General features: G+C 38.8%; 1 protein-coding gene across 1 annotated transcript in view; it reads right to left on the bottom strand.

Annotated features, from left to right (window-relative positions):
• Nucleotides 1-348: 348 nt before the first annotated feature.
• The window catches only part of MMP2 (matrix metallopeptidase 2), a 34,104-nt gene continuing 15,714 nt past the window's right edge, over nucleotides 349-18,738 (bottom strand). The window contains exons 7-13 of the mRNA XM_082062381.1: nucleotides 16,901-17,074; nucleotides 15,646-15,801; nucleotides 13,839-13,986; nucleotides 7,998-8,134; nucleotides 6,236-6,395; nucleotides 2,679-2,788; nucleotides 349-1,371 (exon numbers count right to left, since the gene is read on the bottom strand). Coding sequence (XP_081918507.1) covers nucleotides 1,268-1,371; nucleotides 2,679-2,788; nucleotides 6,236-6,395; nucleotides 7,998-8,134; nucleotides 13,839-13,986; nucleotides 15,646-15,801; nucleotides 16,901-17,074 — 989 coding nt within the window. The 3' untranslated portion in view covers nucleotides 349-1,267. The remainder of the gene's footprint in view (nucleotides 1,372-2,678; nucleotides 2,789-6,235; nucleotides 6,396-7,997; nucleotides 8,135-13,838; nucleotides 13,987-15,645; nucleotides 15,802-16,900; nucleotides 17,075-18,738) is intronic.

Raw genomic sequence — 18,738 nt, 5'->3', positions numbered from 1 at the left:
CCTTCGCTATAGGATGCATTTGCTACTGTGTGTGTGCTGACTCTCCTGTCTGGGTTGTGGTGAGGCAGTTTGCTGATAAGGAGGAGGAGCTCGGATGACAGACAGACACGGTGACTGTCCTGAGGAGGCAGTGGGCTTCGTGGAGCTGTGGGACCATATCAGCTCAGTAATGGGAATTGCTGCAGTTACGTCTTAGAACTAACAGAAAATAATCTAGCTTTCTAAATAAATCCTGTATGCAGTTACATATTGGGGTAATATTGTCTTTCCTTTGACAGGCATTTTACTGTAACTTGCTACTGAATTTCTAATTTCAAATGATAAAAGGAAGCCTGGCCATGAGAAGTGTTGACAGTGTAATTTGATTTTATTTGTATCGTTGGCACTTCATGTGTGGGACATTCTTTTCTGTTTTATTTTTTTTAATGAGAAACATTCCATCAGACTGTGAAAAGAACATTTTTCTGTTGCACAATGCGTAAGCAAAAAACCTAACCAAAGAAAACCCCAATATTATAAAGAACAGAAAATAGAGTTAAACAATAATACTTGACTTTTATGTATAACGCATTGACTTCAAAAATCTGAGTCATTCCATCCATATAAACAAGTTATATAGTAGTAACAAAGTGCATGAAGCAAATTGCTAAATTTAACTAAGGTATTAAAATAAAAAGTACTTTAAAACAATACTTTACACTTTCTTGCCATGATTCCATCATGCTTCAACACAAATCAAATCCCGAGGCAACCCGTGCCTTTGACAGTCTTTCTGTATTATTATGTAAATAAATGGAAGTAATGATCAGACTTGCAAAAGGGTGAAAAACATCAAGACAAACCATCTATTTATAACAGAGTTGTATTTAAAAAAAAAAAAAAAAAATCAAAGTGCACTGCTGGTACATCTCATCTGAGCCTATTTGGGATGTGTCTAACACAGGGGGTGATCCAGTCTCCAATGGTTTCAACGCTTTGTTTAAGCACCAGGGGAATAAAGAATGATGGATAAAGATGGATGTTCTGTCACTGGCATAACTATGACTAGCATGAAAACGGAAAAATTGTACCAGAATATATACGTAAACATCTTTTGTATACTGAGGAGGCAAACACTCTTAAATTATCAGATGTGTACAGTACTGGTACTTAAAGTTTTGGTGCCAGTACCAGACTGGTCCAGTAATTAGCGTTCAATTCTATTTCTAATTACAGATAAGGCATATAACAAAAAAGTAAATATTTGGTTATTAATATCTCATACAGTTCAGCAACCCAACCAGTCAGAGTTTATCTTGCCAATTTTAACAATCTTCAAACTCTTGTCTTCCATTTGTAGATAGTACTGATCTTTGAAAAAGTAGGTGTATCCTGTGAAGGTAAATAAAAAAAGCATATTCGGATTATAGAGCACATAATTCTTGATCAAATTTTTTTAGTCTGTTTGATTTCATGAAGCATAATGAACTTATTTCCTGAAATATTTATACACAATAAAAAGATTTATTTTTAAAATACATAAAAATTCCTATCCTGGAGAAGAACAGTCTTCTTAAATGGAGCCTGAAGTCAGGTTACCATTTTGTGAGCCAGAATTTTCTGGGAAGAAATGCTTACTGACAAAATAGATGTTGAAAATCAACTAGAGACTAGTGATATCAGCAGTGCTTCCAGGCATTTACACGTATTCGTGTAAAATATGAGGCCACTTAAAACCATGGGCCAGGCTCTCAGCTGCAGTTGATAGGAGGTTAAAAAAAGAAAAGCAAAATACAACCCATTTGTGCCTGTGATCAAGGAGATTACCACATTTGGGTTCTGGCTGTGCTAGAGCAGGGTGATGCTGGGGCCGAGGAACCTGTGGGGCTGTCAGAAGTTGTAAATTTCTGAGCCACGGACACTGGTGTGAGGACACCCTGTGCATCAGGCCTTGGGTGGCAGGAGTCGCTTTAGTCTCTGTCTCAAACTACACTAGAAGGAGAAATCTCAGAGCTAATTTTCCCCATGTCCAAACTGGAAAACCAACATGGACCTGGATCCAACCCTCAGGGAGACCTTGACATACAAGGGACTGCATCATGGATTGCTTTTCTCCATAGCCTGCGGGACGCTTGTGTGGCAGGTTTCTAGACCTGAACATCATCATAATGGAAAGCAGTAGGATGCTTCAAGATGCTTAAGGCATTAAAAACAAACAAACAAAAACAAAACCAGAAAACCAACCAACCAACCAAAAAAACCCACAAAAGGCAAGGAAGGAAGAAAAGAGGGAAGATGCTAATAAAAACTGTTTCTTGCCTTGTTAAGCTTGGCAAAGTGTTCAGCATCAAGGAAGTAAATGATAAAGAGTAGTAGCAGATTGAAAGTAAATAAGCTTCATGAAAAGGGAAATTAGCATAATTATTATTATTTGCTTGGGTAAAAATATTCAGGAGAGGTCATATTCCCTAAATGCTTCATTTTAAAAAGTTTAAACTGTTACTAGTAGGGAATTTAGCAACTGATATTTAATGGGAAAATAACGAGATGAAACAAAGTTTCTTTGAAACAGTAGTTTGCAAATTTGAATGGGAATTTGGTTGCTACTCATGGGCCACAAGAAATTAAAGTCTCCAGGAAGTTTAACAGCAGACAAATAGGAGAGCTTGGTAGAGATTTAAGTCAGAATTGCAGCTTACCACTGTCACCAAGGCCCAGGACAGCATCGAGGTTATCTGGAACTCCATTCCAAGAGTCGGCAATGAATTTAGGGGATGCAATCTCCATTTTCTTCTTTTCTTCATTGTACCTAAAGAAAATTATATACACGCATTAAAATTCTGTACTTAAAATTTACTGGAATTTTTCAGGGAGTCCTCAGCAAATGTGACTACAGAAAACAATCAAACAGAAATGTAATAACTGAGATTGTAACATTGTTTCTGTTTCATTATTATTCCTGAATCCTTTAAAACCCTGTGAAATTTTACATTTTTCCTTTTGGAAATGCAGTTCTTGCTGAATTGAAAATATACTTTCTAAGAAAAACCCTTTTCAGAAACATGGCTTTACATTTTAAAACATGATTCTAGAAAAGGTAATTTTTTTTCTGGCAGTAGCCAGTATCTGAAGGTATCAGATTTTAATGTGAAATGGCTATCTTTAAAAAATCTTACATGAAATATGCTTTATAATCCATGTAATTGATAGTATGCTATTAAATTACTAATTACTTTCCCTAACATTTCATTTCAAAAACCTGTTATTTTCACCCAGTCCTATCTCTTGGTGATGATCAACAGATAAATGGCAAGCTGGGAGAAAACAAACAAACAACAAACCAACCCAGACCACAATGGGTTTCATGATCTATGCTTTAAAGAGGAAAAACCCAGCTGGTGTAGATGTGTTGAATTGCATGGAAATGGCATCTGGTTTGCAGTGTCCTTCAGAAGCGATGGCTCTGTCTGTACCCACATCTGCAGATGGCGAGTTGTTTCATCACCCTGTCTGCTTCCCACTGGAGTACACAAAGACAGGTCTGTGCAAAGCCAGTTTTACCTTCCCACAAGCAAGTAATCCAGGATCTCCCTTTCCATATATAGGGAATAAAAGTCTCAGGGGTGCAGAGTCCTTGAGAGTGAAGGTGGAAGGAGCAAACCTGTGTCCTTATTTCCCCATTTTTCTGCTTTATAGCTGGGAGCCAGTGCTGAGCGGGAAGAGTGGGGACGTCCTGTGGAGCAGTGACACGGGATAGAGTTTGAACCAGGCTTTCGATGTGAGGCCTCAGTCACCCCAGCAGCTCTTCAGGAGCAGTGGACCTCAGAGAGGTTGTCTGAGACTGGTAATGGAGGGAGGAAAGCATGTATATTCTTGATTTTTATTTATCTGTGTCTGTATATGTGTCACCTTTCCCTTGTTGCTGTATGGAACTACTTGGATTGTATCCAAAGTTACACCAGTGCAGATGAGCAGTAGCTTGGTCAAAGTCAATTTAAATGATTAATTTAAATTACTTACTATTTTTAACTTTGATATTTAAAGGAAGTCTAGTAGATTGCCTGAGTAGCTTTAAAACTTCATCTGTGAAATCTGACCCAGCTCCTCTTCTCCCTTGCAAAACTTCACTTTGCTTAACAGTCTTGTTATAATAACACTAAAATAGCTTGGGGAGGGAGAGGAGAAGGCTTCCAAAAAATCTGCTTAAAGTAAGTGTGATAATGGCACAGGAAGGACTATGGTATGTAACTGCTTTGATTCCGTGGGGCAGAGTCCTTGTATAAAACAAAACAGCTGCATACTTCAGGGTTGTGGTGTCCGTGTTAAACAGATGCATGCTTTTCTGAAATATTTGTCAACTGCTTGCTTTCTTCTTTGCACAGCTAGAAATCACTTAAGCTTATTTTGATTTCTTAACAATAAATTATGCATTTTGCAGTGACTGCAATTGATAAGGTACTTTGATAGAAATACTGTCTGTGATTAGAGTGATGAATTAGTCAGAGGCCCTGGAGTGCAGTTAATCAAAACAATGGTTGGTACAGAGGAGACAAGCAGCTTTGCAAACTCATCATCTGTAGTTGTTGCTAGGAATCCGAATTATTGCAGATGGCTGTATTAGAACTGTTTGCAAATGTTTAAGATGGTCTCTGCAGTATGATATTAAAAAATGAATAGCATTCTTTAGCTTTTAAGGTTGTTCTTTTCTTTTCTTTAGATAATGGAGAAGAGTGCTGTCCTCAAAGTAATTGAAAGTTATGATCAAATGGCAATTGTGAAAGGATATTTTATTTGCTTACAGGAATCGACAGCCATTAGGATATAAAAAAGATACTCATCCAGTTTGATCATAACATGAAATTAATGTTCATATAAAACGAACTCAGTTATAGTGACACCTCCTTTGATATTTTATATAGAGCATCTCTCAGAAAGGATCCTTATAGCCTGGAGAAGCTGCTGGGTGCTTCTGATGTTTAACTTTTCTCTAAATTGTCAGTTCATGAGTGGTTCAACTTTCAGCCTGTTGTTTAATGTCTGCATTCCCAACTTCAGGTCCTGTTCTTGGAAAAGACCTCTGATGGTGAAAGCAAGAGTTAGTGTCTCTGGTTTAGTTTTGTGCCATTCTGACAGGCAGCACAGAGCTAACCCACAAAATTCCTCAAAGCACCGAGGTGTGTCTGCTTTTTCAGATGATCTTTTGTGCCAAATCTTCCTGCAAGTTATGATCATGAAATTCTATCAAATACTGTTAGTAGACTCTTCATTAGGTGCAATGTAGGATCTCTATTTCTACCACTGTTAAGAGACTTCAGGCATTTTAAAGGCATTCCTTCTTCATCTAGGAGTCCAGGATCTCTTCTGGAAAGAGTATTAGTAGCAGGTCACCTGAGTTTGGTTGCTTATCTTGCATCGTATTTTGTTTCTCATACAGTCTTTCCAAGAGAAACCTTAGTGCAAATACAGTTACACACATTTGTGGATATTTGTGGAGTAACACATTTGTGGTGTTCTTTGCAACAAAAACTTCTCTGAGTGTGGACTGGAAACATGAGTAAGGATTGTAGAGACTGTCAGAATGAATTGAAGCCAAGATTTTTCCCAAAGCACTAACAGATATACTTCATGTGGTTTGTTCAGATCTCCTCAGTGCCAACTCTGTTAGTAGAGCAAATGTACTAGTGACTGGTGCATCAGCTGCTGGAGGGATTTACAGCCATCCCCAGTGTGCTTTGCTAGTCACATGGCCACTTCTTTTACATCTAGTGCCTCTGAACTTGGTGGCTTAGTGAAAGAATTTCAGAGACAATCTGGTCAGTCTTTGGCTTCAAGTGATTGGAGATCAGCCCATGTTTTAGGAATTCCTGTCCGAGTCTTCTTGCAGGATCTATGAACTGACAGCAGGGACAACTTCCCTCACTTCAGATCCTGAGGCTGTCCCAGGCAGCTGCTGGTATGTAGGGGCGGAGGGATGGGTTGTTAGTGAGACTCGCAGATATCTTCTTCCATTGCAAGCTGTTTTCTCAAATACCTACCAGTGTCCTGCTGCTGTACGGAAACCCTTTCCTAGCCACACTCCCTGGTTTGGTACCCTTGCTTACAGCTGCTGTCAGCGCTGTCCCGGCAGCTCTTATTTTGTATTCTCAAAGGGTGAACCCCCCGGGTTTGGTTCCTGCCTCCTGAACCTCCTTGTGCACTCAGCCCTAGAGGCACAGCGTGGCTAACAGCACACCACCACCGCTTCAACGTATCTTACTTCCAGTATCTGTCTCCAGCAAAAATGTACGTCCTCTTGTTTCTGCCCCAGTTGAAAGCTGCATCAACACGCTGTACGTCAGGGGGTAGTCCCAAGGCGGTGAGTTTCTTTGGATATCCCCTCTCCAAGTTACTGGCGGAATAAACCCAGTACTCATTGCCTAAATAGGAGAGAAGGCAGAGCAAACAAACACTGTTTATTAATCAGATACAGAGGAATATTTCTTCATTTATGCTTTGTTATGGGCCTTTTTATTGCACTAACTCTACTACTAGTCTTTATAGTATTTTACCCTCTGTGAAGCACTAGTTAGAGAGCAGGTGTACTGTGATTACAGTTTCTACTTCTGCCTCTCCACAACAGACATCACCTCATTGTGTTCTTGCTTCCTTTCTTCTTAGCTGTCTCAGCTTAGTACAGCTGAGGTTATGTTAAAACAAATTAGTAGATTTTCTTGTATGATGAAGATGGTCTGAAACCAGGCGTGGGCACCTGAAGGTCAATGCAGAAACTCATGGTCACCCTTCATTTGTTTTGTTGAGTAATTTTATTGAGTGATTAACAGCAAGTTTTTGCCCAGGCTTCCTGTTTCTATGGTCTTCTGTCATACAACATTTTCTAATGTCTCTCCAAATACGTACTTGTGGAAGATGTTCTGGTATTCTTTATTCCTTACACGGAATTAGAATTTACTTAGTAAATACCCTCACTGGATTCACTGAAAGCCATGGAAATATTCTTTTATGAAAGGACATTTGTTTGATTTTGTGCTAGTGAGAAAGAAAGTAAAGCATTAATGTAAGTATAAGGTGTAACATTTGAGTTCCTGAGAAGTTCAGGATAAAAGGGGGGGTATCAGTAGCAAGTATTTTAAGATAGTTGGGTTACAGGTCACTTTCAAATCAATCTTTGTTTGTTGATAGTTCTTATGTATTTATTTTTTTAAAAGCAGTTTAGTTACATTTTCCTGGGAATTACAGAGAGAGGGAGAGAGGTGTAGATGCAATAGGCTTATATATAGTATATGCAAGATTTAAAGTGTTTTGGCTTGACTGAAATAAAACTTTTTAAAACTTCTTTCTTTTTCCCCTCCGTGTAAACTACAGCAAATGGCCTTTGAGACATATGGAATAGATTATAATTACTTTTTTCCCTTCTGTACAGAAAATGTACAGCAGCATCTGCCATATGGTTTTTACATGATTGGAGGTGTTTAGTCATATTTTAGTAGATATTGGAGCCCAGTTTTTGCTGGCTCAGTTTTTCATGTTGAAAACAGCCTTCCAGCCCCACTGTTGTGGCCAGTATGGCTGAGCCATGTGTGTGATTTGGGATGGGCAGAGCAGGGCTTCACTTGCCCTCCTCTCCTGTGGAGGCCACTCACCCGGCCGCCCGTACCCGCTGCCTCATGAGCCACCAAGGCAGATAAAACAGAGACTGAGGAAACAGCTCACACTGTTGTTGCATTTTATGTTAAATATGGACTCTTGTTCAGTCTTGCTTACTGTTAAATGTATCTTTCCAGGTGCTCATAGCTCCCCTTTGCTGTAATGAAGGCTGAATGCTGTTCAAAGTCCTTCCAATCCAGCCTTTGTCCTAAAATCCTCAGCATGGGATGTCTGAGATCTGTCACCCATCCCCATGGGCTATACTGGCTCTTGGGCAGGCCATTCCCTGGCCCTGTTACAGCCCAGAGGAAACTGAGCTCCAATGCAATATTTATGCAAATGGCTACTTACATTTTAAAACTTAAAGCTAATACCTGAAAAAAACACAGCCTTCTCGTCCTGAGGGGCCTCATAGACAGCATCAATTTTCTCTGGTAGGTCAGGCCAGAATGTAGCAACAAGAAGAGGACCCGTGGGTTTTGCTCGGGGGTTTACAGTCCTCCACATGAATCTGTGCACAACAGAAAATGGTACGAGATTTACAATGAACTAATTCACCAGCACATCTGTTTCTCATCAGTTCTGGCAAAGGCCACATAAGCATTGCACATACACACATGTTAGCAGAAACACATGCTTGCAACTCTTTTCCTGCAGTGACTGAAAAGAAAATCATTCATCTAAAAGCATGTTGATAAAACAGTCGCACAATAGGCTGCACACTGGACTGCAGGTGAAATTGCTTATGCTGATTGCACTGGTTGCTTTTTGCATCAGGGCAAAATGTATTCTGTGCTTTGAGTTTACAAATAAATTCATTTATACAAGGCATTTAAACTAATAGAGCTCTCCTGCTGTTGTGTGTGGAACAGATGGATGAACATTTGACAAAACCAGAGATTTGTATTCCCTGATTTGCTCTTGCAATTACTATTGTAGTGACTAAAAGTTCAATTTTAGTAACGGTATATCAAACTGCTCGGAAGTGTGCTTGGCTGTAAAAGAAACTGCTGGCACTAAAAATGTTCATTAGACAAATGCAAAGGGTAATTTATTGGCTATTTTATGTTTAAGTAGTATCATAATTTGATTTAAGCTTTAAAAAGCTGTAATTATCTTTAAATGGCAGAGCTTTGTGCTGAGGGCTTTTGGTATTAAGAATGATACTGCTATTACCTCCTTCATAGAATGAACAACTTCTTCCCCCAACAGAACAAAAGTTTTGCCACAGTCATGAAATGAAATATCAGCAGGCTGGTGGAATTGCCTTTGCACCAAGCTATAACTATGAAATTCTCCGGTCAAACAACTTGTGCTGTTATGATGTTGCTGAAGCTCAGGATGCTACTGGCATCTTATTTTTTGCAGACTATAAATGGTCATTACCCATTCCTACCTAGAATAATGACATCTTTGAGAAACCCATGATCTGAATCAGAATTTTGGTTTTGACTAAAGCTTGGAGGAAGAGTCCTAAATTCACTTGATACACTGCTGGATTTTTATCACGAGAAGTTTGCGAATAGAGCTAGCTAGGACAACTAAAACATTTTGAAATGCATTTGCAAGTACAATTAGTTGCTGCATACTGAATTATGATAATCTATAGTGTTTGATATGAGGAAGAGTATTACTGGCAAATGCATAATTTTTTGTCTCTTAATTAAAAATACATATTAATTTAACCTGACATATGGTACTAATAATTAGGATAGTAATATGTTAACTTACTCTCATATTGCATACATATATGTATTTTTAGCATGGACAAAAATATCTCTGAGCATAACTCATCACAATTTTCATTTAAAAAAAGAGACAAGGGATAAGGCATTTAGCTAATTACTCTTGCTCATGACAGTGTTTAAACACATATGAAATGCTATAAAATGTAATAACATTTGTTTTGTGCATCTTTTTTTTAGACAGAAAAGCAGATCCAATAAGATATGAAATGGAAATCCATATAGCAAATATTTCTAACACTGCATTCATAGAAGTAGTTCCTTTAAAAATCCAAGTTACAGAATTCTCAGTCAAATTTGGACCTGATTTATGGCTGAGTCAGCACTAATAATTACTATCTGCATGAATTCCAAAATTTCCAGACCCAACGGAGACTTGAACGCTGGGTTTTTATTAAAGCAAACATTTCAAGGGACTTATTAAAATGATGAGGCTTTCTCGTGGAAAGGAAATATTTATCAAAGCTGAATTTTCGTTTTGAATTGGATAGGAGGTATTTTTATTTTTACTCATCAAGGAAACAGTGAAATTAATTATTTCGCTTTCTCATTTTGCTTTGGATATGTGAAAATGTTTTAACTCATTCAGGTTAAATTTTAATATTACATATATAGAGAGATTTAAAACTTTGTTATAGTAAGTATTTTACATTATATTTTAACATAATCAAGATTAGCCATTGTTATTATTACATGCAGTTATGTGAAGGGACCAAATCAGTGCGTCTCTTTTAATGTCTTGGGGAACTTCAGAAGTTTTGTTCACTTTCAAAAGAAAAATATCTGTGTAAATGTTGTACTTGGGCATTCTAGTTGCTTGGAGGATTCTGTGCCCAGTGAAAGGCTCGACTGCTCCGTATGGCCAACACCACTTCCAGTAATTACCATTGAGTTCCTTGGTTTGAGACATGATGGGAGGGGAAGGGGAGAACCACATTTTTTGAAAGAATTGATTCGATCTGACCTCTTTTTTGCTATTTACTCTTTCTGCCTGTGTAATATGATAGTTGGATGCTGTGTTTGTTTTCATGAATCATAAAAGTCACACGACACATGACAGACATTTGTTTTTTGAATTCCAAAACTGAGTCATAATGCTGCTTGCCTGATATTTGGAAAGCTGCAAGACTGACAGGCAGAGCCATTCCACAGCAAAACAATTCCACAGTTGTCAGCTCTTGCTGTGTGTTAGATAAAGCACGAGTCAATTTGAACAGATTGGTTTGGTATTTGCATGGTTCTGTGACCAGCTGTATCTGAATGCAAAATGCTTCTGTTTTGTTCAGATTGTATAGAATACTGAATCGCTTTGCTGATTTAGGAAGAGATTTAAAATTGTTCCTTATTGAATCAAGCCTTGTGTGATTACTAGTTTACAAAAGCAGAGGCAAGGTGAAGGTCTGGCTGAAAACCAAGGCCCATAAGTGAGCAAAAACAATGAGTGTGTTGTGAATACTGCAGAACTTGCAAAGTTTTTCCACGTGAAGACCCTGAGCTGAGGTGAACACATTAGCTCTCTGATAACTGTTGGTGAAAGTGGGCACCGGTTTTGGCAAACATGTCAGGTCAGGGCAGTGGGGCCAGCTCTGTGCAGCTCGTTGGTGGAAAGGGCCAGTGCTGCCTTGCTGAGGCTGATCTGCTGGTACTATGGGGGCATTTTGTGCCTGAGAAAGGGCTGGCTCTTGTCATCGGGGGTCACTGGATTGTAAGGAACCTCAGCCTGCCACTGACAGAGCCAAGAGGAATAGTACAAAAGGTATCACACATGTCCCCACAAACATGTTGAATTTGCCCATAGCAGCTGTAGTAGAAATGGGGGACAGTATGTTCTTACAGGCAGGAGTTTTTAATCCCAGTTTCTGCATTGCTAAAACACAAAGCTTGTAATAAAGATTAAGTCAAACTTCAAACCCAAAGCACTGCGTCACTATCTGGGTGTCACATAGATGGGAACTAGAAGGAAATGCACAGAAGGAATTACTGCATACCACAGACTATAAAATTACCCAATTGCCCCTGATTTTTTTGTTATGAGAAACCGGTGAGTAGAGTTAAACTGTGCATCACAGTAATAAACCCTTCACATACTCTTGCTGAAAATGTACATCTGGAGAAGGTGGATGGACTTTGAACCAATGGCAGATAATAATAACTATTAAATTGTGTTTTGAGAGGGGAACCTTGTTTGTCAGATCCTGCTCCTGTTTAAATTTCAGCTGTGACATCTAGCAAGGAGCAATGAACAGGTGAGTTGTAATAGTTGTGGCAGCTTCACATGCTTGTGTATGTTCCTGTATGATAGGAGACAGTGCTTGATTTGGGTACATGCAACGAATATACATGGGCCCAGATCTTAAACGGCTTTGGGAGAATGTTCAGGGTAACTGAGCATAAATGATTTCAAATTGGGCCTTGATCTATGGCAAGAAAAAAGAGCATTAGTGTCTCTCCCCATGGTGCTTCCAAGTCCCCTACTCCTTAGGAGATGCTCTTCATTGCTGAGCAGCTGGGTAATGCAGGCCCTGGCAAAGGCAGTGGGAGCTGCAGCTGTGCAGCCACTTCGTTTTATCAGGAATGTCTCTGCTCTTGCATCAAAAATGCCTTTTGTGTCTTCTGTGTTGGAGCCCTGGCACACAGGGAGCCTATCCAAATCACCAGGGTCCTTGATTTGTTATTACAACAGCCGTGAGTCACATAATACTGTTATTTAATGATTTTAGACTCAACCTGGATTAAACCACTCGGAGTTTAATCACAAGATTTTGCTCACAGATTTCCATAATTGCATCTTTATGAACATGGGATAGGAACAGATCTCCTTCAGACCAGACCTTCATAATGGAAGTTATGCTAACGCTGAAGATTTGCTTAAACAGTGTCACTATGATGGAAGAGGCATTTGAGATTATTGCTACTAACTTTGGATGAACTACTTTTTTGGAGGGGTGTTTTTACAAGCTGAGATTGGAAATTTTCCTGCAATCAAATTTGAAGCTTTCCCCCAGAGGCAGACTCTGTGGGATGGAATCAGGAAGAGTAGAGCCCCCAGAGCTCTGCTCCACTGAAAGTAATGGGATTTCCATTGCTGAATTACAGTCCTTGTAGTTTTTGCTACAAAAGGCAAGCATTCAGAAATATTTTATAGGGAATGAATCCTTCTTTGGCAGGCAATAGACTCACTAATGTATCTCTTCTCTTGCTAATTTTGTGATTAACATTACAGATGGGTAAATCTCTTAAGCTTTTTGAGGTCATATCTGGTTTGTGTAAGCCTTTAGAAGTTTGGATGCATCTCCCAGTTACTTCACCCTTTTGAGCAAACCCCTGTGACTCTTCGGAAGCCAGCAGAGTTTGACACCAACGTCAATTTTAGTGCTTCAGTCTCTAAAATGGGCAGATAATATAACAGGCTTTTTTTGGTGGGGTTTCTGTCATTTCCTTGCTCTGATTTTAGCTAGAACTACCACCAACCCAGTCGTTGTCATAGCATACGCAGTCCCAGTGTAGGGCATAAACCAGAAGCTAAAAACCACCACCAAACTGCCTAAAATAATCATTGAAGCTGGAAATTCCAGACTCTCAAAGAAGTTTGTGAGTTGGTGAATTTATGGCATAATCATGTCACCTGTCTCTAATTACAGGCAATCTTTTGGACATGAAGGTGGCTGGGAGTAGTCAGATTCTGAAATGAGAAGTCATGCTTGACCAACCTGATAACCTTCTATGATGAAATGACTGGCTTGGTAAATGAGGGGAGAGCAGGTCAGAAAGGTTTTTGACCCTGTTTCCAATAAGAGTCTCCTAGAGTTGCTGTTCAAGTATGGGTGAGGTGATCGGAGGTGGACTGAAAGCTGGCTGCACAGCCAGGCCGAGAGTGTGGGGTGTGTGGTAAGAGGTCTGGCTGGATCCAGTAACCAGTGGTACAGCCAGGTGTCAGGGCTGGGTAGAAGCCTGTTTAACATCTTCAGTAACAATCTTGATAATGGGGCAGAGTGCACCCTCGGCAATTTGGCAACAGCCCAGCACTGGGAGGAATGGCTGATACACCAGAGGGTTGTGCTGCCATCCCAAAGGGACCTGACCCCAGGACAAATGGGAGGACAGGAACCTTACACAGTTCAGCAAAGGCCAGTTCAAGGTCCTGCACCTGGGGAGGAACAACCCCAAATACCAGCATATACTGGGAACTAACATGCTGGAAAGTAGCTTTGTGAAGATGGACCTAGGGGGCCTGATGGAAACCAGGTTGACCATGAGCCAGCAGTGTACCCCATGACAAAGAAGCCTGTATTATTTAACCGTAAAGCCAGAATTTGCCATCACTTTCCCTTAGGAGTTGCTATCTCTGAACACACAGAAGAAAAGGCAGAGATTGTGCTTTGTGCCTGATAATAAATTTCTGGATTTTGATGAATAGGTCTGATAGATTCCTTCACTTGAGCCCATTGGTAAGTAGTTTATTTCACTTACCTATCTTTGAAGAAAAATGTTTCTCCTCTAATTTGTGCAACTCCATCAAATACAATGTCGTGCTTGCAGAGCTCTGGTGTGACAGGTCCAAGGGTTGGACGTGGGCCTGGCCCTGGTCCTGGCCCGGGTTCAACGTCGGGCGATACTTCTGCAAAGGTGAACAGAGATGTTCTGTTACACTGAAATACAGTGCTGCATAGGGAACACAGGGAACATGAACTGTCATCATTCATGTTATAGAAGGAGAAAAATTTGGAGGCAGTGCTGGAAGGGGGAAACTTATAAAATCAGAAGTCTTTATACTGGGTTCTAATGTTAACATTAACTAAAATTAACATTTTTCTTTTAATTTTACTGCCTTCTAAAAAGAAAAGAAATGCATTTTGTAGTCCTTCTATTCAAAATTATCTGCCACTCCACTAAGAGAGAAATAAATCAAAGTGGATTTCTCTTCTTTCTACAAGTGCAAATATTTTGCAAGTTACAAAGATGCATTTTGAGCCATTTGTATGATCTCACTGCCTTCATCAATAACCAAAATGTGCCATCTGGTTTGTTTTATTTTGTTTTCTCATTTGGCTGCTGCTGTATTGCCTTATGAGGCATTTGCCTTTTTTTCTTAGATATCAGGTCGATTTACTGCATGAAATAAAGTGAGTGTAGCTGATTTGAGATAATAATGATGGAAGAAAACAAAGGTGGTTTTGAATACTTGCTGTATATAGAAAGCAGTTTGTAAATGATTATATCAGTTATAAAGAGCCAAGAAAGAGTTTTGTCCCAGGTTTTGAAGCGTGCCTCGAGAGAACTGTGTTATATTCTGAAGTCTTTCAAAGATATGCTTCGCAAGCTTAGAAATTTCACTTACCCTTGCCCTTATTTCAACTCCCAGTCTTAATTAAAGCAGCTAAGGGCAAGGTAATAATGAAGATTCAAATCAGATTTTTGATAAAAAGGTGTTTTGTGGTAATCATTTTGGTATATTCTTATTACGATTTGTAAGGTGTTGAATACTGTAGAATTTAGTAACTGACAATTAGGAAGAAATCTCACTAGAAAAGTGAAAAGCACAGAAAGACAGATAGTATAGATTTTCTTCAACTCCTTAGTTGACTGTAGTATACTTGTGTCTCTATAAGATAGAAAATATATATATGTAGAAGGAATTTTAATAATAATTTCTATGTATTTTCCTAAGAGTATGTCTGGAGAAAAAAATAAAATTTAAAGATGTACTAACACAAAAATACTTAAACCCACTCCTTCCTCAGGAGCTTGCCAAATACATTTACACAGAAGTATATCAGCTCCCACGTGCTCTCTGGAAATGTTATTGTGATGGTTCAGCTGGAATTGTTGTGGGAAGGCAATGTGAACCGTTTCCAAGCTGGGACAGGAAACAAAGTCTTTCCCCTCTCACAGGGAGCTGCAGTCTGGGAAGCTCAAAGTGTGGGAGACAAAACCACCCCAAAACGCCCACGTCAGGTATTTCAAGCTAGAGAAAAGCATGACATTTCATTGTCACAGTACAGGCATTAGGAACTATCATCAAAAGGTTCGGCTATCAAGGCAGTTTTGGTGCTCCTGTTAGTTCAGTAAATTTAATGACTCCTCATCCTTAAATTGTTATATTTGTTTGAAGTAGAAGCCCTGACAATAATATGAAGAAAGCAGGGAAAGGAACAGAGGATGTTTCTGACATTTGTGATCTTGCGCGATATGTTATTTACTGCAAGTTCCGAGTCTCAGATTTCAACCTGTACTGCACGCTTTTCTGATAAATACAGCTGGTGAGGGAAAACTTTACCATAGAGCTCCTGGATCCCTTTAATGTCATCCTGTGAAAGTCGGAAGTTCTTGGTGTAGGTGTAGATTGGGGCCATAAGAGCTCCTGGGTCCTCGGAGTGCTCTAATCCCATAGCATGGCCAAACTCATGGGCAGCAACCAAGAAGAGACTGTATCCTGAATAACACAGAGACAATATCAGCCACTTGCATTGCAATGGAAGTGTACAGCTTATTCGTAGTCTCATAATTTTATTTTCCTTGCTACCCATCAAAAAGCTCCCAATAATAAACATCATAATTAGCACGTACAGCCTCCAATGGTGCATGTCAACATATTGCCAGAGATGACATTTCATTACAGAGATTCTAAAACCTCTTCTGTAGTTGATGTTTGCTGCTGTCCTCATGCAAGTGACTTTGACCACAGTCTTAATACTTCTGTGAAAACAGAAGTGTAACTTTTTTTTTTTTTTAAGCAAGAAGAATTAAACTTGCAATCCAGACCTCAAATAATATTTTTCATCAGTAAATGACATGCAGGTGGTAAACAGGTTTGTAAATCTGTGCGTCTGTGAACAGAGCATGTATCAGTACTGATGTACCAAATATTGTTAGGGCAAAAAAAATCTTTTCTCATAATTTATCAATTATGTCCAGTTTCTGAAAATTGTCAGGTATTTTCCTTCTAAAAGAAAAACATGAATCCAAAACTTTTTTGTAAATGTGTAAAAAGCTTTTTGCTTTATTTAATTTTACCCATGCTACAAATCATGGTAAAGATTATCCAAATTACTTTTCAATACTGATGTTGACCATAAAAACTTAATACTGTATCTTTTTTTAAACATGTTTTTCGTCTTTGTCAATATCAGTTACGAATTTCTTAATTTACATTTAACATTTATTACTAACTTGGCCAATATCAGAGTATAGTTCTTATGCACTAATGAAATACTGCAGTAGTTGTGGGTTTTAGCCATCGAAGGAAAAACTGGTGAGGAGAAAAATATTTCTTCTTTTATATTTTTTAATATATTTTGGAAAGATACTTCATCATTATAATTTTAGAAAATCTGAGTATTTCAGGCAGATGGGCTCTGTGATTGACTCTTTGACATTAGTCTCACATTTAAACATAGGGTTTTTGCTCAGATTAAGGGTTGTGGAGAAGGACTATAGCCAGACAGGAGTGAATAGCATGGGAATGAAATGATCCTGTTATTGGTGTGCTCAACACGCTGTTCCCATTGCATCGCTTTGGCAAAGTGTGTTACCTTGATCTGGACAAAAGCCCCATTTGCGGTCATCGTCATAGCTGCTGGTGGAAGCACACCACAGCTTGCCGTCATTGCGACCCGCACTCGTGCACGACTCGTATTTATTCCCAAGGAAGATGAAGGGGAATACGCAAGGGGCTCCCTCTGAATTTCCACCAACGGTTGACATGGCTGTGGAAAATGACAGAGAAACACAGTGAGAAGGGAATCCCTTCTGTGAGATTAAGCTGATGCATCTTCTCCCAGACTGTGCATTAGAAATAGAAAGCGAGCAGAAAATCTGCAATCCTCTTAAGAACATGAAGAGTAAGATTAGAAGTAATGTTTGAAAGGAAAATTGTCTGACATGGGGAAAAAAGAGGAAAAAGTCTAGGTATTGCCACGAATTTGCCATTAGTTTTGGTGGGAGTAAGAAGGAGCCCCAGACTCGTGTTCCCAGCTGGGGAAAGCAGCAGTTGCCAGCGGTTTGTGGAAGAGGGTTGTGTGGCGAGTAGCTTTGTGTGGTCATTTTGATCCTCCTTCCTGGTGATGTTTTAAAGTGTGTCTCAAATAGTTCAAAAACAGGTTTAGTGTCAGAAAGGTTAAAGGGCTACAGGGCTATTGCATATCCAGCTGGTTAGTAGATGTCCCACTGAATTATAAGCTTTTTTACTTTGAAGTAAAAAAAAAAGTCCAGAAGAGGAGTCTTATCAAAATAAAATAAATGGAGGAATTGTTTTATGCTGACAGAAGGGTACAGTTTCAAAGCATATGGTTTCTAAAGAAAAGGTTATAAAATATGGATGACTTTTCTTAACTACTATTTAGACAAAAACTTGTAATTTTTTCCTGTGCTGTCATCTATGTAGTATATGGCAGTAATATATAAGAAATAGCATTCGTATATGCATGTACAACTGTTTTCTAGGGGGGAATTATGCTTTAAAATAGATATCGTAAACAGAATATGAAAATAATATAAAACTAACTGGAATTCATTTACACTGCTACCTTGCATTTACAGTTCCATTCAAATTATGGTTTGTCTTCTGGGAAGGTACAGGAGAGCAACACAGAGGCAAAGCTGGTTGTGTCCTTTATTATTTATTATTTTTTATTTCTCATTCATTATTATTAATTAATAAACCAGATTTTTTTTTTAAATCACAGCTACCTCAAGCAGTAACTTTTTATGCTGAAAAACCCCTTAAACTAAGTATATTTCTTTGTTCAGTTGATAGACACTGTTACCTAGGACTTTGGATAGATTGATACTAGGTATATTGGCTCTTTTGATTGTTGAACTAGCATTTATTTTTTTCTCTTTCTAACTCTGTAGCAAGTTATAATGAATTTGATTCCCCCCCCCCCCATATTTAAGGTAAAATCGAAAGGTTATACCTGAATATCAAAAATAACAGGAAGCCAAATACCAATACATCAAATTCCTATTGCATATGGTTAGTGCATTTTCAAAAGACTCCCAAACCAGGGTGTGTGTTGGTTTGAATGCAGCTGCACCTCAGCCTGAGGTCTTAGAGCTGCCATAGCTGACTTATGCAGTCTAAATGTTATTGCTCTAAACTGCATCCCAGAATTGAACACCTGCCAAGCTACACAGGGCTAGAAATGATTTTTTTTTTTCCCTCCTACTTTATGTAATAAAACTCAAAAAGCATGAAAAACTCTGAAGAAAGCAGAAATCTATTTTCCTGGCTAAACCATTTCACTCTTGAATTGCTTAAAAGATCTATTAACTCAAGCTTAACATACCAAACAAGATTTCTTTTTTCAAGTGTAAATGGTAAGTACTAAGCTAAAAAATTATTCATGCTTTCTTCTGTCACATAGGGTGA

The sequence above is a fragment of the Streptopelia decaocto genome, assembly GCF_964273445.1.
Source record: "Streptopelia decaocto genome assembly, chromosome: 11".
In the NCBI taxonomy this organism is placed as follows: domain Eukaryota; kingdom Metazoa; phylum Chordata; class Aves; order Columbiformes; family Columbidae; genus Streptopelia; species Streptopelia decaocto.
The sequence above is the reverse complement of the archived record's forward strand: the minus strand, read 5'-3'. Positions and strand labels throughout refer to the sequence as shown.